This window comes from Mixophyes fleayi, chromosome 3 (assembly GCF_038048845.1).
Source record: "Mixophyes fleayi isolate aMixFle1 chromosome 3, aMixFle1.hap1, whole genome shotgun sequence".
NCBI lineage: Eukaryota > Metazoa > Chordata > Amphibia > Anura > Limnodynastidae > Mixophyes > Mixophyes fleayi.
In genome coordinates this window covers 168,191,361-168,215,134 of record NC_134404.1, presented here as the reverse complement: position 1 = coordinate 168,215,134, position 23,774 = coordinate 168,191,361, and the positions used below count along the sequence as shown (strand labels likewise).

At 39.4% G+C, this 23,774-nt stretch overlaps 1 protein-coding gene across 2 annotated transcripts; it reads right to left on the bottom strand.

Moving 5' to 3' along the window:
• Nucleotides 1-4,989: 4,989 nt before the first annotated feature.
• LOC142142812 (uncharacterized) lies at nucleotides 4,990-21,814 on the bottom strand. Of its 2 annotated transcripts, none has more exons than XM_075200623.1 (8): nucleotides 21,752-21,814; nucleotides 21,518-21,595; nucleotides 18,026-18,112; nucleotides 17,252-17,349; nucleotides 13,741-14,262; nucleotides 9,632-9,692; nucleotides 7,024-7,128; nucleotides 4,990-5,896 (listed from the first exon to the last, which is right to left on the bottom strand). In XM_075200623.1, the coding sequence occupies exons 2-8, from the start codon at nucleotides 21,587-21,589 to the stop codon at nucleotides 5,738-5,740; spliced, it is 1,104 nt and encodes a 367-aa protein (XP_075056724.1). In that variant the 5' UTR covers nucleotides 21,590-21,595; nucleotides 21,752-21,814; the 3' UTR covers nucleotides 4,990-5,737. The 2 variants fall into 2 exon arrangements, with proteins under 2 accessions (XP_075056724.1, XP_075056722.1); XM_075200621.1 differs by having other exon boundaries at nucleotides 21,729-21,772.
• Nucleotides 21,815-23,774: the final 1,960 nt, after the last annotated feature.

The window sequence follows — 23,774 nt, the reverse complement described above, 5'->3', positions numbered from 1 at the left end:
TGTTGGATCTAATCAGTCAGTTTACCTGTAAGCGTCAGTTTAACCAGGTTATGAGCTCATCAGCTGGAGAGAATAAAAGACACTGCAAGTTCTGTGTGAGCAATTAGCTCTCCCTTTATTGTTTACAAATTCACATACTTATAGCACTCTGGTTACACAAAATCACATACGTCAGCAAACTACGCCCCCTAACTGTCTTATCTTTGTCTTAACCACTCATTGTGCATGTTTTCATTACACAGACCTTGCTACATTCTCACAGGAATTCTCCCAAGGGAGCTGGTGGTTTATCTCCTGTCTGCCATATCCAAGGTCATGGGCACAGCTTCTTGCAAACAAAAAAATAATAATGAATAACTTCTACAAACTAGCTGCATTTAAGCTGTCTTTAATCTGTACAAGGACAAAATGGCTGTAAGGCAACAAGATGGCGTTTGTTACAAATATGCAACTAAGTATAGGATTTATGCATAACTATGTTATGTAATCTTTAGGAGGAGAGTGTATTCTCTATTATCATGGGACTATTGTGTTTATTGTTTATTATTGTCAGAAAAATATGGCTGCTGGATAATCTCATTCAAGGCTAGTAGGCTGGATAATGCCATCACCAGAGATTAGCTTTGGGGTCCTGGGAAATGCTTTGGGATAATTTCATTTACAGTAATTGAATGGACATAACCCTGGAGGAGAGGAACAAAATTTGTATGCAAGACAGATACCAGTGCAGTTGAAGGAGTGCGTTTGGAACTGGCTAGAAGTTTTGACTTCGCAAGGTCATGTGTATTTAACCCTGCTCCAGGGTTCAAACGGATCAGATTGTTGCTGTAAACTCTTATTTTCCTGGAAAGTCGCAGTGGATTTGGTGAATCTGTGTGCCCGCCTAAGAACTGGTATGACATATAACCTTGTCCCTACGAAGCTGGTAGAGGCATGAAGATAGTAGTATGGACCATATAAACTCACAATCATTTTAAGTCACTGAGCTTTAACACATGGATGAATGGAACCAGATAGCTTTTGTGACTATCGGGAGTTTGGCTCTGAAAGGTCCAGTGGATTACAGAGGCAGCCAGCAGCACCCTTGAGGTGGTGACCTATTGGTATATCCTGGCTGTAATGGATGATAGGGTCACAGTGACCAAAATAATGTAACATTAGGGAACAGTAATCCTCTGGCATTTAGTTATTATTTATATCTATCTCATATTTGTTTGCAGATAAGAACCAGTTGACCCATCTAGTCTGCCCATATTTTAACCCATATTAACCTCAAACCCTATTTGACCCTCAGTTCTTTGTAAGGATATCCTTATGTACTTCCCAAGCATGTTTAAATTGCTCTAGTTTATTCACCTCTACCACCTCTGATGTGAGGCGCATGCATATATATATATATATATATATATATATATATATATATATATATATATATATATATATAGATATAGATATAGATATAGATATATATAGTCGAAGTCAGCAAATTGGATAAAGTCATTTCAATTAAAATCGGGCAAACTTGGTTGTCTTTGTCTGAAAAGATGCGTATGGTACGCTATGGCGTACAAGGGCACGCTACGGTGTGGAAGGGCGTACGCAGCTACTACACGTGGCAGCAACAGTATTTGGTCTTTTACCATACATTCGCACAAACACGCATACTTATAAAATAGTACACATTAATGGTAGTTGCAACACATAGTCAGTTATGTCGAAATATAGTAGTATTTATCTGTTATATTAAAGTTACATGCATATTAATGAAATATACGGAACAGGTTGAAGGAATCATAACATGAGTGGCATCATAATAAACCTCTTTACATTTCCTACCGTTTGGTTCACTCTGCGAAGGAATCGCAGAGTGCATACACAAGTTATGAATGATAGGGAATTATGAACTACTTAAGACTAAGGAATCTTGGCGGGAAGAGCCGAGCATACCCCCTGGACAGATGACCCCCTCCTTTGGATTCCTTAGGATGAACTAGCCAATGATTGACAACCCCTTGGACCTTCCTGAGACCTGGACCAATAGATGCAAGCTATACCATCTTCATTGTATTACTGTATTTCTGTGTGTATATAAGCAGCAGCTTCACATCTAGTGTTCAGACATCTTGTCCTCAGACTTCAGGATTGAATGACTGCACACTGGATCCAGAGCGCCTGCGATAAGTAACGGCTGTATTTATTATCCCTTCGCTTGAACATATTCTACTATTTGCGAATACATCTTTGTGCGTTGGAAACACAAATCGAGGTTCGACAATCGTTATTGGTTAGCGACAATACACACACACACACATACAAACACACACTTGTTAAATAGCTGAACCTGATTTGTTTGGTTATCAGGCCCCCGGTTAGCATTTCATTACCGCAGGAGTCATCAGGGACCGGGGAGAACTGCATTGCCAGCAAGTTTGGAGAGGCTATCTCAGCTGAGGACCAGTCAACAACTCAAGAGTCCCCATGTATATCCGTTACTTTGCAGCTACCATTGTTGTGTTTTGGGGAGGAGGGATTAGAGGTTGACATAGAAAGACTGGGCAAGAAATCCCAAAGCCTGATGGAGCCGCAACATCATCCTTATGTTTTGTCGGAAATAAAGACCCAGGCAATCCTGCTGGACCCCCTGAGCAACAACACTGGATTTGGGAAACACTGATCTAGTAGAAAAGTGATAGGCTGTAGGAACAGGCTAGTAAATCAAAGTAGGAGACCTTGCAGTTTGACCCATGTCTTGTTAACAATTTCCACTTATAGCCAAAATATAATATGCATTTCTCAACTCTTAGCAGCCAACACCATCCACCGAAAAATATTCAACCTATCTGCAGTCCCCTGGTATCTCTTCCACACATCTCAGACATACATGTTCAATTACCATGGCCAAGTATCACCTTGCTTGGCTCTTCCAGGAGAGTGTTTGGGTAGGCATTGACAACACCGTATCCTTCAACATATTGCGTTAGAATGCTTGACAATGTTAAATGTGCATAGATATTAGGAAAGCTTAATGGTATTTAGATTTAGCAGTTATCAAATAGACCACCTTAGCTGGACTGAAAACCTGCTGCAGCAAATAAGTTGTGAAAGTTTGTCTAGTCAAGTCTCGCATGTTATGAACTGAAATGTTTCTCTCGGCTTCTTGACCAGTTGTATCAGAATTTTTTTTATAGTTTCATGTAATAAATATTCAGTTGCTGAATAGGCATAGCAGCCACATGCTTGACTGATGGAAATATGCAAATTGAAAGGGATCACAGATATTAGTTAAGGCTAGTGATGAGCACAGGAGATCACAATCCACTGAATTGTGAGGGACTAAGTTTAATAAGTACAGCGTTACAAGTCAGTCTTATCTTAAAATTACTGGAGATGAGTTTTGATGCTGTGATTAATTGCAGAAACTTGGGTAGGAAAAGCATGATCTTCAACCTTTCCTCCAAACCCTTCCGATAACAACATGTACAATTAAAGCACTATGTTTTGCTCATAGTAATTCTTCCAATAGATTTGACCTTTTCATAGACTGACAATAGTCTCACATTAACTTTAAAAAGGTGGTTTTCTAAGATTCATAAAAATAGATTAATTCTGCCAATCAGTTCACAGTCAAGTTTGTCTTTTCATCAAAAGCTTACACAGGTCTGTTCAGTCTAGCGATTCATGCATACACACCGACACGATTTACCTTCAGATCTGTGCTCCTCATTTCATCGTTCATCTGGTCCTTTAGTCTTCGGAGAGTGACGCTCCATCCGTCTGTCCCACTAATCAAAGCACTTTCAGATGGGCTCTCAAAACCCATCTGTTCCTTAAAGCTTACCATTTATCCACCTAACCTTCTCCAGCCTTGTTCTCCTCGTCTCCCTCTTCGCTGTCTCTTTCTTGCATCTGATCCCCTCCACTGTTTCCTCTCGTGCCTGCTGTCCGTTTCCCCTCCCTTTAGCATGTAAGGTCTTACAACCAGGGCCCTCTTCCCTTCTGTCTCAATTCTATTTCTTCTCAGAAGTCACTGTACTTTCTGTGCTTGGAGCTTTGAGTCTTAGTTCAACTCAGGGTTTTCCAAACCCAGTCCTCAGGGCTCCCCAACAGTGGTTCAACTTGTTTTGCACGGGTTTATCCTGTGTTTTGGTCTACTGGTTTTTTTTTTTTGTATGGCACTGAGGAAACCTTGTGGTGCCATATAAAGATTAATAATGGAGATCATGAGCACGAGTGCATACCTACATGATCGTTGAGCGATTGGTTGGTTGGAAAATAACAGTATGACCAAAATGAGCAGACAATTGACACTCTGTATAGTGACACGATGGTTGAAAGCTGTTCACACACACTAAGCCGACCGAATGGTTGTATGTCGGACGATTTGCTCGATTATTGGACGAAAATGCTCCAGTGTGTACCTAGCCTTAGACAGGCAGATGAGGAGTGTTATTCAACACACTACTGCATGCATTGTTGAGCAATTAAGAGTCTTCTAAAGCTCTTGTTACAATTGGACAGTAGGATAATTAACAAGTTTACTAAATTGTTAAATAGAGGTCAAACTGAAGCTATTTTGATGATCTATAATCAATTTTACCTAGTTTGACCATATCACAAGCATTCAGGAGAAGCTGTTGTCTCACATGTTGATATCCATTTACAGCATACATTACAAATCATACACAAGATTCTGTATTCATTTTGCAATTATTGAAGGTGTTTATATGGCAAGATTTGTATGGGTCACTATTGATGCGCCGACCTTCTACTCCTACTCTATAAAAGTGTATCTGCAATTGAATCTCAGAGGATGGCAAAAACTTCACTATTTCAATGTTAAAGTATCCAGATATGTGCCCATCACTCAAATACCCAAGCTGCAGCAATATTACTGGACACCGGTTTCCATCATGCTCACTCATTTTGGGCTAGACCCCAAATATAGCTCTGAATCTGACACCAGCTGTGAGCAATTTAAAGACACTCACGTTGACAGTTTAAATAAAAACATTTATTAAAAAGAGAAAAAAAAAATCCATACTTCCCAGAGAAAATAGACTGTATGTGACCATTAACAGCAAGCATGGCAAAGTCAGTTTATATTTTCACAATGCTTACATCTCATTTTCATTCATGCAAAAGCCATGAACAAGATGAAGTATAATGTGAATGAGCAAGAAACAAATACATTACATGTAAAGACATTAAGCAGTTTTAGTGATTATTGTGCATATTAAACAGGAAATTCTATTAGGATTCATAAAAGTCAATTGTGCCAGTTGAACGTGTAATTCATGCATTCGAACTCTCATGTTACAAAAACAAATACTAAACTAAAACAAAAACCACAAAGTGTGTAATTAAGTGCGACATATCCCATAGCCAGTGGATAAAGAGGTATAAAATAGGTAAATCTCAAAGTGCAAAAAAAAAATAAAAAAATTTAGGCTCATTCACATGGATTTCATCCCAATTTCATGGTTTTGCATGAACAAACATTAGAGTAACAGTATTTTGAAGACAAAACCAGACTTCGTGGACAGTATCACAGGATGTTTCAGACACAGCATGCTGTATAATCAGTCTGTATCTTGTCATGTCACTGAAGAAATCCAGAGCAACATAAGGGGAGGGGGGTGGGGGTGGAGGGTGGACAAATATAAAAAGGACACAAACAAAATCTTATTTTTGCTGCTCTCTAGGAACCCTGCATAATTTGCATCTATGCATGTTCGCTTCATTGATCCTGGTTCCCATCAAGTATGTTCTGTTTTCCTAGAAAGAATCTGATCGGGGAAGCTGTTCCAGACGAACGAATGCCTTTTCTGGATCTTTGCTTCATGCATGGAGTAGAAGACACTGGTTGCTCTCCAGTATCAGAATGCTTGCGTGTGTCCTGAGTGGGGAGATGGAAGCAGAATATAGGCAGTTACACTTTTATACAGTCTGAATAAAAAACCCCAAATGCAGTTATAATAATGTAGAGTGCCATTGTACATATGTGACGTTATTAGATGGCTAATCCCAGCTGTGAAAGTGTTAGATATTCTATTGCTGGTTTTCAACCATTCAGCTTGTATCCAGTCTCAGTTTAGAGCATTTCTTAATTTTTGCAGCTGTCACCGAAGTTGCTCCATGCCCTGTCCCACTGCCTTCTGAGGCCTGCATTCAGATGAGAATAGCATATTTTGTGGTCAGCAAGGAACTTAGAGCTCCTTTCTGTGTAACAAACACAAGGCATTTGAAACCACAGAACACAGTGCATGTGAGCTTGCTTGCCAAGGCTCAAATACAATTCTATTCAGACAGATCTCCTCAGTAAAGAGAGCACAGCACGCCGGAGAAGGAGGTACAGATTTTACATTTCTCCTAGTAGGAAGTGCAGAGTAGCAGTGGCCTGGGAGGACAGTGTTCTGCAGTAGAAATCCTAGGGCCCCATTCCAAGTTCTGCTCATGGGCTCACAATTTCCAGTTACATCCCTGCATTCAACGCTAAATTTTTAAAAACATTGCAATAGTTACAGTACAAGCCAAGTGTTAACTACAGTTCTGGTTCAAAAACTGCAGACCAAACCGAGTAGAAGGGGGGAGATTGTCACAAACACCAGAATAATTGAAGATACCCCAAACATATCTTACCTGTTACAGCGAGTCTTAAAATATATATAAGTTACAAATGAATGCTACAGCTGCATGCAGAGGAGGAACTAGCAAGCGGTGCGTACCAGTGCAGGTAGGCGGGGGAGGAGGGAACCAGGTGTCTGGAAGGCCACACTTGCCTGTAATCCCTGCAGAGACTGTAGTATAGAGCTTCCAACAGCTGTGGCACTGCACAAGCGCTTGAACTTTTTCTATTTGCACAACAATGATTTGTAGACTTTGCTTGAGCAGGACATGCTGGCTATAGGCACCATGTAATATTTGTAGCATTTGCTACATAGAGTGGATAATTTTGCACAAGACAGAAGTGAGAACCCCAAGAAAAGACAGCATTAGCTCCTACTAGAATCAAACAAGACTAACCTTGTAACAGGAATCAGTTTCTTCAGTCACAACGCATAGAGAATACAATTCACCATATAGCAGATTGTCCAATCCATGCTCTTCCTTCATAGCCATTTCTTCCACCTAAGCAGATCCAGAAAAAAAGATGTTTCCCCATCGGATTAACAAAAGATACAAGTGGTGATAGAAAGCCTAATCACTCAAAAACAAAGCTACTCACTCCACTACAGTCACAGCAATAGAACCCACAGTGTAATCTACAACATTAAAAACCTAACAACTTACTTCTAGGAGTGCCTGCAAAGGCAAACTAAATAGCCATTCAGCTAAGCATTAAGGCTCATTTCCACATTAAGCAGTCTAGTAGTAATACAAGATGAGACTGAATCCAAAAGTAGTTTACTAAAGCCATCAAATGCAACATGGGATATGCAGTTTTATTTGTATCAATTGTCTAAAATTCTTTGGATAGCCCTAGATTAATGTACAATTATGTATTTAAGCTTTCGCATCAGATAGTAGCAGCCTACATCATTCTGAAACTTCTCCCCAATAAGCAGTGGTGGGCTGGACCAAAAAAAAAAAAAAAAAGTGTACTATTTTGGGCCAGTCCCTCCCTAGTGTCTATTGGTGGCTGGCCCCTCCTCTGGGACCAGCCACCTTCTCCTATTGGCCACCGCCTGTCCCCCTCCCACTGTGTGGCCTCCTATTGGTGTCACATGGGACGTGCAGCACGCGGCAAGTGCCGTCCCATGTGTGAAGACTACACAGCACGCAGCGTGGATGGAACCAGGTAAGTGCAGGGGGGTGTATTCGTATTGTGTGTGGGCCAGTATATTGTGCATGCGACGGGGCCAGTATATTAATATAATGTGTGAGGGAATAGCCTACCACCCACATTATATTAATAGTGGAGTGCAGGTGGGGGATTATTGGGTGCCATTTTATTTGTGAGGTGATGGTAGGGCAATTTTACTTAATAGTGGGGCCTATGAATTTAGGATGGGGTGATTAGACCTTTAATCTAATGCTGGGGTGGTTTGGGAGCTATTAATTGAACGTGGGGCTGCTTGGGGAAAATGAGGTCTATTTATTAAATGTGATTATGAACCATTTAATGCCTGGGATGCATGTGGGAAATTGTTATATTTATTAAACGTAAATGCCATTTAATTTATTGCTGGGGCTTTTTGAAGGGAGGAAAATAGGTTTATTTATTAAATGTGTATGCTATTAATTTAATGTTAGGCTAGTTGGAGGGAAAAGATCTATTTATCAAATGTGAATATCATTTTAATTTTGGGGCTGGAGGGAAGCCCAACTATAAAAAGTGGGTGCTATATTGATTTAATGTCGAGGCTGGTTGGAGCTTTCTAAATTTCATATACAAGCAGCAACTGATCTAAAAAACAACAAAAAAAACAAAACAGGAGCCACAGGTGGTGAACTTAACAGGTAGGAGAGAGCAGGACAATCTGCCAACTGTCCTGAATCTGTTGGCGCAGACCCCAATTTGGGTGACTGTCCCACTTAGTCAGGATTTGGTCTGACAGCAAGGACAGTTGGGAGGTATGTCCTACTTCACACTGTACTGCTCGTGAAGGCAGAGCTGTGTGCACCCAACTGTAGTGTACACAGTACTGCCTGTGTATTTGTAACCTAGCTATTATTTTAGACATAAGGGCCCTTCTATTTAAAGTGCCCTAGGACCCCCAGAGCTTTAATTCAAATCTGGACCAGAGTGTCAGAAACCTAGTGCTCTGCTCCTCCTAGTAGCTCCCCTCATATTTGTTTTAGGTTAACCCTATTCGTATAAAGTGTGAAGCAAAAACAGGTTTGTCAGGTATTTAAAGCAAAAGGACTTTATTTTGATAAATCAGCCCATATTCATCATCACCATTTATATAGCGCCACTAATTCTGCAGCGCTGTACATAGAACTCACATCAGTCCCTGTACCATTGGAGCTTACAATCTAAATTCCCTAATATACACACACACACAGACAGACTAGGGTCAATTTGTTAGCAGCCAATTAACCTACCAGTATGTTTTTGGAGTGTGGGAGGAAACCGGAGCACCCGGAGGAAGCCCACACAAACACGGGGAGAACACACAAACTCCTCACAGATAAGGCCATGGTCGGGAATTGAACGCATGACCCCAGCGCTCTGAGGCAGAAGTGCTAACCACTGAGCCACCGTGCTTACCATATATTCAGTACTGCAATTGAAATTATATAATCTATTGCTAAAGTATAATTTATACCCCATTATAGTCAGCCAGGTATGTTTGCCAGGTATGCATAACTTGTTTTCATTATTTAAGATTTATCATTTATAATAAAGTATCGCTGGGTTAAGCAACACTAAATTAGCCTCTTTATATAAATATATATTGTACCAAAAGCCACCATTTAAGGATGGGCCGCTACTTATGGGCTAATGCCATGTACTTGCCCCCCCGGGCTAAAGTCTGCCAGCCAGTCCCTGGTAAAAAGGCTAAATCTCCCAGTAGAGAGTGATCAAGAGAGTAGATATGAGATAAAGGAAGAAAGCCGGAACCCAGGCATTAATGAATGTAACCATATGGTAAAGATTATGAACAGCAACAGCCATTTACTGTACCATAAGCAATATATCATCAATATTCGTGATATCTTGAGCCTTAGTCTCCCATCCATCAAACCTAAGAAAAAAAACAAAAACAAAAAAAAAAAACTAAGGAAAGAGTGACATAGTAACTAGAAAAATACATATAGGCCATTAACACCAATTGAATCTCATGCAGAGGTTGTGTAGTGTACAAATTTATGCTGCATAAACATGAATATATTGTGATCTATATTACAGTGTACGCACATCAGTCAAAGTGGATATTTAGAGACATGGCAGTATGAAAAAATGCAATGGAAATTTACACAAATGGAATTTGATCGTTTCACAATGAAGGCCATAATAGAAGTGGTATGACATACCATTGTCTACACCCCCATTTTGACCTCTATGTCCATATGCATGTTTGTTATATCTTCAGATATTAAAAGGCGTCAGTGTTAATGTGGATGTTAAGCCACAATGTCTGAACTAAAAAGGTTTCTGTTTATTAAAAAGGTATTAACAGAAAAATTTATGCAGCTACTCACAGTTAGCATACTTTGAGGTAGTTGCAGCAATCAGGCAATAACAGTTTTATGCAGTTTGGATATGCTTATACTAGAAATGTTCACTTACCCCCGTGTTTTGGTACCCGATTTTTTTCTCCAGTATGTGCGATTTTATCAGACCAAGACCAATCCAGGGTGCCAGACAATGCACTAAAAAGAGCCATTGTAATTCACAGCAAAAAGCTAATTCATCACTGAGCTTCAAATCAGCCCCAATTCCCCAAAATCTATAATATAGGTAGGTAACTGACGTAAAGTGCAGATTAAACACTTTGTGCAATACTGATGAAACAGCAGCAAAGTGGAAGGCAATACATATACACGTCTATTTAGACATCCATGCTAACATTACTTCTGCAAGAAACGTTGTTTGTTAATAAAACTCTTTGTCTTTATACCGTTCAAAACAAACAATTAAAAAAAATTCTCCACCACTCTTTGGATGTTGATAGTAGGATCAGGTGGAGTTACAGCAGAGGTGTCACCAATTCTAGTCAATTCTTTTACAGTAGACAAGACCAGATGGCAAAGTGTTGTGCCGAGTCATTTGCATCATCAATGGGTGCCTTTGATTTTTGCAAAGCAAACAGTATATAGCACATGTAGGCAACATTGGCACACAGCAGTAACTGAAACAAAAAGAGGGAAAAAAAAAAATGGAATTGTCCTTGTGCCCTCCCACCCACCCTTATGTTGGATCTTAAAAAGGACATGTACACTAACAAACCAATCACTTCAGCAACAAGGAGTGACACTTTTGAGGCGGATGTGTTTGGGCCCCCACAGAACAAGCCAACAATGGCCTTAAGGCACCTAAGGTAACAGTGCTGTTAATGAATTTCCACTCTACTGTGGCAAAGTGTTGTCGTCATCATCCTCAGCCTCATCCTCACCCGTTTGTAAATCATCCTCACACATTAATTCATCACCGCTGGAATCCACCATTACAGAAGTCTCACTATTTGATGTAATTGGCAGAAAAATACATCCTCAAAATGTGGAAAAGATGTTCATAAAAATGAACTTCAATTTCCACGAGGAAGTAGCCTAGGCCGATTGAAGACAAGGGTTCCGGCTGTGCTGAAAGTGCTTTCAGAGTACACACTGGAGGGTGGGCAGATTTGGCAGTGCAAAGAGTTGGTACATGGGTCTCCAAATTCCCCTTTTGTTCCTCCCAGTATGCAAAGGGACTGTCTGATGTGTCCATTTCTATGCTGTCATGAAAATAATCCTCCACCATCATTTGGATGTTTATAGTAGGATCAGGTGGAGTTACAGCAGAGGTGTCCCGTTTTTTGGTCAATTATTTTAGACCAGACGTCAAAATGTTGGGCCAAGTCATCTGCATCATGCCTGGGTCTCTGGGAAAGCCAAGTTTTTTCCTAGCAGCAGTTGAGTGAGAAACTGAAGGCAGAGACACCGTCCTGTCACATAACACTTGAGCTGTCATCTTGCTCTCCAGGAGCTTCTTGCATCTATTCAGATCTGGGTCAGTTATAAACAAAGAAGACATAGCTCTTAAACCGAGAATCAAGCACAGTTGCCAAAATGTAGTGATCTGATTTCAAGATTTTGATAACTCTTGGATCCTGGCGAAGTGAATAAAGTACTTGATCTACAAGTCCGACATACTTAGCGTAATTACTTTGCTTGATCTCCTTCAGTTTCTCAAGCTGCTTTTCCAAAAGTCTATTTAAGGGAATCCCTTGACAAGCTAGCAGTGTCTCAACTCACTTCACAGGCGACTACTTTGAAAGGTTTCAGCACCTTGCACAACACGGAAAGTATTCTCCACTGCGCTTGACTAAAATACATTCCCCCTCCTTTCCCAATGTCATGGCTTGTAAAGCAAGCGTGGATGGCTTTTCTCTGTTCCTCCATCCTCAAAAACATATCCAGGGTGGAATTCAAACTGGTCACTACCTCTTGCTTCAGTTGGTGGCAGGGCAAATTAAATTGCTCTTGTATCTGCTGCAATCTCCTACATGCTTTTGCCGAATGCCGGAAATGTCCAGATATTTTACGGGCCACAGAAAGCATCTCCTGCACGATCCCTGTCATTTTTTAAAAAGCTCTGCACCACCAACTTTATTGTGTGAGCAAAACAGGGAACGTGATGGAATTCACCCAGCTGTAATGCTCACAATATTGGTGGCATTATCAGAAATGACATATCCTGAGGAGAGTCCAAGCGGGATAAGCCATGTTGCAGTGACATCCCTTAGTTTTTGTAACAGATTGTCAGCTGCATGCCTTAGTGAATCCGGTGATACATATAGTAGTCTGCCTCCGACAAATGTGACATACTTGGGTACATGCTGCTGTTCCTGCTGGTGAAGGCGAATCACCAACCCAGTGAGCTGTCAGTCAATCTTTAGTTTGCCCAGTTCCACTTGTCCACTTATCTGTGGTTAAGGGTACAGTGGGTAGAATGGCATTTTGTAGCCCAATAATTACATTTTTACGAACCTTCTGGTAGTGGTGAGGAATAGCTTTTCTAGTGAAATGGTGTCAGGCATCTGTATAAACTGATCCAATGTCAAGACTTCAGCATTCATTAACTAAAAAGGAACATGAATGTGCATCTTCGAAGAGTCACAAGTCAGAATACAATGAGCTTTCTATTGTCATTAAGGCTGGATTTACTTTTGGCCCCTGTTTTAGTGTGCCTTCAACTTACTCCCAGCACTGGATGGATATTTGTTTCAGTCCATACATACACCAAATCTGATCCAAGCTTATGTAGCCTTTCCACAAATCTTTGCCAGACTTCCATACCTTAGATCAAGTTCTTCCCTAACAATTTCTAGTATTAGATGCCATTCTTCCAAGCTTTAATACTAGCTACTCAGAAATAAAGTGTCTAAGTGGTGCTAGTTTCAGTAGAATAAATTATTTCTGGTAATTATGGCTACCTCTTCAAGCAGATATAACCAAAAAGGCACAGGAAATATTTATTCATTATAACAATAAATTATAGTAGTTCTATGTCACATCCAGAACCCCATCCCCCTGTTCCAACCACCATTAAACTGTAAATTGTACTACACCTTTTTTCATCTCAGACTACAGAACAAACATTATATAATTAGTGACAGCTTCCCTCAACACCTGATTGGAGACACCCACAATGTATTTGGCCTATTACTGGTTCTTGTACATGGCTACACCATATATGTTCTCAAAAAAAAGTTTCATCTTCTAATAAATGTTGAGGACTAAATATTTGCATTTCAAAGCCAATTAAGTGAGCACTCTTGACATATCACATTTACAGAACATGTTTGTCAAGGCAAGATTCCCAATTTTGTTGAAATATTTTGGTTGAAGTTTAAACATTTCACTCTGGCAGTCACTGATGTAGCCTGTAACAGGTTTAGTTCCAACAGTTCTGAAGTCAACAATGTTGGGACCAAACACTTCCCTACTGTGTTTAAAGGGAAACTCATTTAAACCAGTTTTACACCATACCTTAGCACAACCCCTGCAAGCTCTAATTGGATGGGAGAGCATTTTATTTTTTTGGTAGTAACTTTACATGTGTTGTGTTTTCCTTTTTAAAGTACTCACATATTTGCATGTGCACAATAGAGTGGACTTCTTGACACATGAAGGTCATAACTATCCCAGAAAATACTTTTAGGGTCCATTTCATCTTCATTGTAGAAGGAGCAACAAAAGACCTCTTCGTCTGAGAAATTCAAGGTCTTGCCATCATTTATCTTGATTAGGTCTTCCATTTGGACACCACAGGTATTAATGACTACATTGTTTTCTATAGTGCTGTAGTTTAGCATTGTGCTGTCTGGCATGTCTTGAAAATCTGTTGCAAGACAGAAATAGAAATATTCTGTAGAATTTGCTGCTTGCTCATTCCAAGAAAATGAAACCTCTAACAATATGTTCCAAGGGCTAAAGAAATACATTCCAGACATGTCCACATCAGTCTTTAGAGGCTTGTCATATTCTTGTTTACTTTGTGCAGATACAGTTTCTTTCACAGGCAGATATGTAGTTTCCAGAGTACCTGATGAACGAACAGTATTTTCAGACATGGGAGAGTGTTGTTGGAAATCAACCTGTTCATTCACCCTGAAAAATGTAAACAAGACAGTTTATCATTTCAGCAAATTCTTGCATTAATGAAGCTTACAATTTACATATCAGTAGAGGAGTATTAGCATATCACAATATCATATTCTGAAGCAGCACTTGGCTATTTCATCACAATTAAATCAATGGGGAGGGGGTAGGGGGTGTATCTGCTCGATGCCAGTACAATCTTCACCAGAGGATGCTCCCAGCTGCTTCAGTTGGTTTAAATGTAATCAGAGCATCTTTTGCTTACTTCTCAGGCAACAGTGGCTTAGTGGTTAGCACTTCCACCTCAGCACTGGGGTCATGAGCTCAATTCCCAACTGTGCAGAGTTTGTATGGCTGCTATTAAATGGACCCTAGTGTCTCTTGGTGTGTATGCGGGTCTGGTGGATGGGAGACTAAGGCTCAAGATATCTTGAGTATTTTAGATATATTGTTTATGGTACAGTAAATGGCTGCTGCTAACTAGATTGGTGGAAGGTCCCCACACACTGATCTGTGGCTAGTTCCACTCAGAATACACAAAGTGGTCATATAGCACCACTACCAGAGGAGAAAAATAATATCTCTCTCCAGGATACAGGAACATTTGCATAATATAAAAAAGGTCTTCGTTCATAGATTCTGTAAGTTTCATAATCCAGATATGTTTATTTTTAAAAAAAGGTATCAAACAGGTACCCATTAATTATAAAAGGGTGGTAATAGAAAACTCCAACTCTCCAAGAGAGAATCCTTTTGAATACATGAGATGGATTCACTAGTCCCAAAACGGAGGTTTGTATATAGTTTTTTAGAATATTAGATTGTACATTATACAGATTAACTTTTTTTTTGATAATTATGGTTTGAAATTTGGCACAAGTTTATATTGTATGTGGTGTGTTTAGAGCAATGAGCACTTTAGAAAGTGTTTGATCAAAAATGGTTAGCACTTCTGCCTCACAGCACTGGGGTCATGAGTTCAATTCCCGATCATGGCCTTATGTGTATGGAGTTTGTATGTACTCCCTGTGTTTGCGTGGGTTTCCTCCGGGTGCTCCGGTTTCCTCCCACACTCCAAAAACATACTGGTAGGTTAATTGGCTGCTATCAAAATTCACCCTAGTCTCTCCCTCTCTGTATGAGTGTGTCAATATTGTTGAATTTAGACTAAGCTCCAATGGGGCAGGGACTGTTGTGAAAGTTCTCTGTACAGCACTGCGGAATTAGTGGCACTATAAAAATGATGATTATATTCACTGTATTACATGTATTTTATGATAGAAGGCATTTATAATTAGGTCTTTTATTGCAAATATAATGCCAATAGATGTTATGGGAATATTGTGATTGATTATGTAATACTGATATATCTATCTTAGTAAGGCACTTTTTCCCTATAAAGGTTTTCATAGAAGTGGTTTGTTGGTGGATTTAAATTGTCCAAAAAAAATTTGTTAAGTACTTGCCAATATGTTCAAATATTTGTTGTTGCTATATTTGAATTTGGTGGCTTTAATGGGTATGCACATTTTTTGACAGAATTAAGGGAATTTTTATAAGTTATATTATGGAATTTGTGATTCTGTAATGGGACTAGCCATTTTGTTGGTGGCTTGTCCCCATGTTATCTAGTTCTAGGTCACTTGATATGATCATTTTTGGAGTGATTATTCTATTTGATAGGAGGATGGTGACAAGGTCATCATTGAGAGCTGTTTTGTAGCCACACACTGGTGGTTCAATTTAGGTGTCAGGACAAGGTGGTTTATAATTTATTAGTTCATCTAAAAAATTGTGCATAGTGTGAGAGACCACACACCTCTGTAGGGTGGTCTCTAGTACACTATCTATTCAGTGTATAGACTGAATACTTGTTGAACTTCTGATGTCACTGCTGGGCCAGACCAGTTGTGGTGTTCCATAGGGAGACTGTCTTCAGCATCTATTTATGGACCAGATAAGGGATATTACCTTATTTTATTGTAAGGTTTTTTTATCCATGGGTGTAATAATTTTTTTTTTAAACTATTCCACACATGTGGCTGCTTGTTATTGTTTTTCCTTAGCTTTATTCTCCTTTCCACATTGGATTGAGTTTAAGTAATATCACTCAAGCAGACTGAAGAGGGATAAGTGGGGATTTTATACAGATAAGCCCTATTTATTAATTGGGCACAGTTTCGATTTGAGAATTTTATATTATATGGTACCTGGCAATATTACACTATGAGCGCTCAAGCTCCATTTGTTTCTTTATCTTTAGATTTCTACCTTTCTGGTTGCAGTAATTGAGCTGGAGTAACTATTTTTTTTTTTTTTTAAGGTTATCCATATTAATTGCTTACAATAGTATTGTCATCCATACATTATTACTTTTATATAAACTATAGTCCTGTGCATGTATACTCTATGCAAGACTGCTATGCATCTAATGATCAATTGCAAACATCAACCCCATAACAGTATCAGCTACGGCAGACCATACATCTTCCATCAGGAAAGTTTTATTAGCAGGATTAAGTCAAGATACAGGTCATTTGGTTCTGCCTAGAGTTTACTTAAGTAATTTGAATTTAAATAAAAATAAAAAAAAAAAAAAAAAAGGACTTCACCATGGAATGAGGATTACATCATAGGCCGATTAGTAGTATACCACAGAGTGTTCTATTGTCTAATAGACAAGAAGTTTCTCTAGACAGGTTGGACACAAATCTTGTAAGACCAGCATTATGCATGCAACACTTGGTGGCTTGTCATTGATTAATTGCCCACAGATGACCCAGAAATGTTTTGGACCACATGTATTGAGGTTGGGGGGGGGGGGGGGGGGGGGGGTTATATTTTGGCGGCAGAATGAACAATTACAGTGCAATCCTAATGACCACTAGGTACATAAATATTGTCACATGTTTCAAGAGATATGCAAACTGCAAGACAATTACCAGTACAGAGAAATTAAGTAACAACCACAACACAAGTACTTTTTGTTTAGACATACCCATCTGAAGGAAAGCATGCAACCAATTCTTCAGGGCACTTTAAAAGTTGTCCTGTATCAGGAAGTGCAGTGTACAAATGATCAAAATCTTCCATATTCTAAAATGAAAACATGAAGCAGCATTTTACACTCCACATATGGATAGACTAAAGTCTCTCACTGTCATAAAGATCCCCCTGCTTTCTGGGTATAGTCATGACCAGCTTCTAACAAAGTGGTTTTCAATGTCACATGACTGAAGACAGTACCTCTGAAGGCAGAGGGTTTTTTTTTTCTCTTGTAACACATACACAGCGTAAGACAATTCAATATTTATGCATAGAATTCCCACAAAAGTGGGATTTATTAGCATCTGCCAGCCTGGGGCGCAAGTTAAAAAATGTGCCACCAGATACACACAAGGGCTCTATAGAGAATAATAGGAGCACTATTACTGTTCATGAAGTATTATATAAAAAGGGTGAAAATATACCAGGTCCAGTTCTGGTTTCTATTACAGTGGTGATAAATGGCAGATGTAGTTTTGATTTGGCTATTGCTACCTGGGAAAAACACAATCTTTGTGTAAGATTTGTAAATGTGTAATCATTTCTTACATTATTAAACCTCTGGATTAATCACATTACTAGTGGGGGTGTAGCACCTTGTACAACACTGAAAACCTAACATCACTAATAAAACAGTTCTACAGTTTGTTAGCTATATGCCATTAAATAAGCCAGATCAGATTCTTACACAATTCTAAAGGTTCCCTCCAGCACAACTAAAACTCACCCAATCATGATATTGATATACTGAACCAGAATAGGTGGGGGCATCGATGTAACTGAAGAGCTCAATAGCGGTGTTCAGCAGGACACACTAAGTGAAAATAAGACCACATATCAGTGTCTGTGACCACAAGTTACGGTTCTGGCCACAGATGTCAGTCAAGAACTCAGTTTTACATCACTGAAAACATACGCGAGTCATGGTCTATGACAAGATAGTGTTACTAACCTACTTTTGTAAGAACTATTTATAAGTTTCATATTCAGTGCACACTTACTGTCTGAAAGCTTCAATGACCATTTTGCTGATCACTAATACACATAGGGTTTTTGCCACCATATAACAATTTTAAAGCAATATACATTTACACTTTAGCCTGCAGGTTTCACTCTGGTCTACAGAGAATTCCTGCTCAGTTTTAAAGTTGCCCAGAGGATTCAATAGGACCCTTCCTCTAAGTACCACACAATTAACTACTATGGTTATCATGGTTAAAGATAATGAGAACATTTATGAATTAGTGAAATCAGCACAGTTAAGTTGCAAACTCAGGAGCAGTTAATTTACTATTGCAGAAGACTTTGTATCAGACCAAGTAATACTGGATTATCAAGTATACTAAACAAAAAAATAAAAAAATATATAAGCAAAAGCAACCCTCCCCCCCCCCCCCTCACAAACACAGATACCTTCCCAATCCAGTCGCATTACCAATGGCTAAAATGGGGGTGTCAGTTAGTAATTATTGTAACAAACATGGTCTACAGTGGGTGCGATGTTCTATTGATAGTGCCTGAATAAAGTAAAAAAAAAAAAAAAAAAGCATTAAACCTCATGCCAAGTAATTATTTAACTGCATATTTGTCAGGGAGCACAACTGTAGAACTCTGGAAACAATTGAGGGCTGGTACGCAGCACTGTCAGTTATGAAGATTGTAAAAAAAATATCAAGGAGAAGGGAATTGTTCTTTGTGCAATGGTCTCACAAAATAAACAGTCTTCGTAAACAATGTTATATTTTTGTACAGATGTCTGGCATTCCCAAAATAAGAGGTTATTGACAGCCACATTCTGGATGCACTTTTAATAAAAATAAAACAGCCGAGGGCTACATGGGCAACTTGAGGTACAGGAAAGCCTTCTGAATGTATCTCCTTTGTTTAGTTTGCTTACTATACCTTTGGCATTATGTTACCCATCTTGCCATTTATAGTTGAGATAATGGAACCACTAAGCCCAGAATCCCTTTCTTTTCATTTTCACACTTTCTGCCATTGTGCCTTTGTGTGGGTTTGAAGTGGAGATGCTGCCTATAGCTACCTAATTCTACCTGTCATTTTGTAGAATGAACTAAGTGAAAATAAAAGAAACTCATTGCTATGGGCAACATCTCCACTTTTTCAAACCCGCAGCTTGATAAACTTATCCCCAAATCTCTAACTTGCAGAACTGTAGGGTTTCACGCCAGGAACCCCCTATAGTGAGATTTCATTCCACCAATGCTCTAGTGCTGCTCCGCCAGACATTGATAATCAAGTCCAAATACAGAGTAGAGCAATTACTTTTTAACACAGACATCATTAAAAACTGCACTGTTTGCATAATTGTTAGCGAGAAACCATTGGTTGTAGCAAATTGCCAGCATTGGTGACAATAGGACCTCCAATTTTTAATAGCTTTAGGTTGATCTTATCCTTTACCGTTACATTTTCTTCACATTTAAATTGTCCAGCAAGACAAAACTTCGATGAAGGCTGCTAATGCTCATGTCCAGGCCCATTCGCATTATTCAGTTAAGGTTTCCCCAGCAGCCATTTAACTAGTGCAGGTTTCAGGGGTCAAATATTGGACCAATATGACAACTAGTCTCTATTTTAACCAGTCAGTGCATTTATGAAAAAAAAAAGAACAGAATCATCAAGAAGTGTTTCCAGGTACACTAAATGAATTCAATGCATCTTGCAGACCATCTTAAAACACATATATTGTGTGAAGACAATTTAAAAAAAAAAAAAAAAAAAAAAAAGAGTTGGTTTGATCAGTGAGCTTTTCGCAACTAAATCTTTAGGCTTTTTATGGAACAATCCATTGCAGGAGTGCCATCTACGCCAGTAGGGCCCACTTGTAATAAAACCAAACTAGCACTCCAAAACCGTCTTTAACTATAGACCTAGTTGTATAGTCTGTTTCTTATCTACCAAATACAAAATTCAGAACTGCTTGCAAGAGATTTAGCTTTTATGAAGACAAAGATATCAATAATATCCTGGAATATTTTGAAGTGGGTGATTATTTTTCCCCCCCCATTTGCCATTGCTTGGATCAGGAAGCAGGGGTGACTTTAAATATCTATTAGAGGTCCTTTGATCAAAAAGGGGACAAAGCATTTTGATTTCTGCAGCACAAGGATGAGAAAGTAGACCATGCAATAATTTCTGTTACAAAGCAAGGTTATTTTGTCATGTTTATGTGCTGGTGACCATTTGACTATTAGCATGGGAGAGAGAAGTCTGAAAGAATCATTAAATGCCATTTTCTGACTAGTTTGTATCCTCTAACAAATTGTTACAGAGAGCTAGTAGGTGGCTCCAAGTTATGGCCCCATATTGCTGATTGGGGGCAGAGGTCTCCACTTCATGACCATTTCCTCACCCCCCTTCCTTCTCACACCACTCAGGGAAGCCAGGGTTTTCTTGTAAATTAATGTAAAAATGGTATAGGATCTACAGAGTGCAGTGACCCTCATACCCACCTGCACCTCCAGTAAGGGGTGGTACGGTCTTCTGGACACAACAAACTACAGATAACCCCACACCCAATCAAAAGTGCTAGTTACCACATGCTTCATCACTGGTGTTCACCCATGCAAAACCAGCCTTAGTCTGCTATTACAAACATGAAGGTGTGGGAATAGTCTCTATTATACACACACACTACCAGTCCCAGCTATGTTATAGGAATCCCACCATAGTAATTCCTCTACACCCTTCACAACATCCAATGTCAACAGTAGCTCAAGTTGCTGCTCCTCAGGTTTATAATACAGCATGTCCTCCAATGATAAAAACTGCATTTTAATATAAAAGATCATATCATGTTTCTGCCATTTTTTTTTAACTTTGTGTTGGCAACTTGCAGAAAATGTCTTGCACTTAACAAAAAGGTGTTCAGACCGCCCAACATGTAAAATGACAATACAGCTTAAGTTAGGTATAGGCAGTTTTTGCTTCCCACCCATTTGTGCGCTTAAATAAAACACAGATTATAATATATAACTACAGACATCAAACCATGTCACAGTATGCATGACAGTCTAATCAAACAAGTGATATAGACAATCCATGCATTTAGAACAAAGACATATGTAGGCTAGGCAAACAATGGATACGATCGGACCTAATAAGCTGGTAAACCATTAGTGCATGCTTACTAATTGACAGACAAATGTACATGAGGGCAAAGTACAAATAATCAAGCCATTACAGTACACTATACCTTTAAGAGCTGATTTGATGAACACCCGATCCGCTTTCCCAAAGTTTCCACGAGTTTTGTTAGATGTTCCATAGTTTCCTATACAATGTGAGAGATTATACGACCATGTGCAATAATAAGATAATCGTGTTTAAACTCATAAATAATTCTAATATCAGAGATACGATAGCTAATATAGATTCGTGAATAAAATCATATATAAATTAGTTACCAAACCAGATAGCGCCAGCTCACCGGTCATACACAACACAGCTATTTTCCCCTGGAGTCTAGCACAACCTGCGCTGTCTGTCTGATATAGGTGGAGAGGAGGGGGTGACGTCACTGGTGAGCACAGGTCCGCACCTAAATCCAGGTGCTGCGGCTGGATGGGAGGTGAGGAGGGTAATGGTACTAATTGGAGACCAGTGATTTAATGGTTTACCTGACAACCCGAGACGTCTGTCTTCTCTTGCGTTTCACATTTATTTTTCATTGACAGCATTATTTCCAACCGATATAAAACGCTCTGCTCCGACATTACCGCATAACTTCTTATTCCAGCTACCAGTGCTGGATTGATTGGTGAATTAATTGAATTATGTTTGTTTGTTTTGTTTTTTAATGAATTAACCATTCCAGCCCAGGCGGCTGCAATAATAAATGAAGGGGGAAGCTCAGGAGGCATTTTGTACCGGATATAAGGGGTCCTTTTGAGGTGGGGTCTGCAATAATTGTCTGTAGCTTAATGAAATAACTGAAGTTATAGGTGTCTCCACCACAACTAATTACTTTGACCTAAAGTGAATGCGATTTGAAAATGTGAAAGTAAAACCTACAAATTGCTTTCTTTGGCAGATATGTTTCTGCTGTGGCTGTGTGCCTCTATTAAGGTGGAAACAGAGCCATAACTAGACACATGGGTGCAAGAAAGAAAACGCACACCCCTTAACTGTAACCAAATTAATGGAAAATATTAATTTGCATGTTCTCCCCTCCTTGAGCTTTGCATCCTGGGTGATTGCTACTCTCACACAGCCCTGGAAAAGTCCAGTGGTAAAATCAGGCTAAATAATAAGAGAAGACAAAGAGAAATCCATATTTTATTGAGCTTATCTTGTCTGTCTGGCTGACTGGACCGGTAATAATCACAGTGTCAAGTACCAAGCCATTCTTCAAATTATTTTCTTATACCCTATTCACACTGCCTAAAAAACATGGGTTTTTCCAGGGTCGAGCTCCGATGACCTGGGTCGAGGTTCAGTGTGAAAGGGTGCCAGTGCAAAATCCTGGGTCTGATGACCCAGGAATTAGACCCGGGAATTTTGCAGGGTTATTCCCATGTCAGTCATGGGTCGCTTGCAGTGTGAATGGTGCAACCCGGGTTTTTCAACGTAGGTCTCTCCAAACACCATTGAAAAGTAAAAAAAAAAATCATCATCACAAGAGGATGATGTTGCCAGGGCAGACCCGTGTCCTGTATGAACGGGGTCAACCAGGGAAATTCCTGGGTCCAAGGTGCAGTGTGAACTGGGTCTTTGAGCTGGGATGTTATTTGACACGGCAAAAACCCAGCTTGAAAAATCCGGATTGCAGGGACGGCAATCTGAAAGTGGTATTAATGTAACTTTTATGTTCATGTGTATGTTTATATGCTATGAGAGATACAGTTTTTGTGAGTGCTTGATGGTTAAATTACTTTACACTTTTGTAGACAATTAGAAACTTATAGAAATGTCAGGAAGAACTGGGAAATATTTAAGGAAGACAAGGAAATTTAGAGAAAGCTTTAGGCTGGGTACACACTACATTGTTTTCAGACGATTATCGGGCCAATCAAACGATAAACGACCGTTCAGCCCAATATCGCATTAGTGTGCATGCTGCGTTGATTATTGTTCCAAAGCACATTGTATTGTTTATTTGATTTTTAAACCAGACTAAAAATGTTGTTCAATGATTAAATGATGTCGTTCTGCAGTGTGTATGCGCTCACAACCGGCAGTGTCCATAGATCTCCATGGAGTGCCCAGAGTCGCGATCTTTTCAGCTAATGGTTATGACAGATGAAAGGCACAGATTTGTAAGTAAATCATGTAAAACATGTTTAGTGTGTACACATGAATCAGCATGCGGATTGGGATTTTTTTTTAATCGTTGGTAAAATCGTTAAGGATATGGCATCAGGAGAAATATTGTATAGTTTGTACCCAGCTTAAGACTGGTCTTCGCTTTGGTTATGTAGGCAGGTGGCAAGCTAGTCAGAGCTGTAATTCAA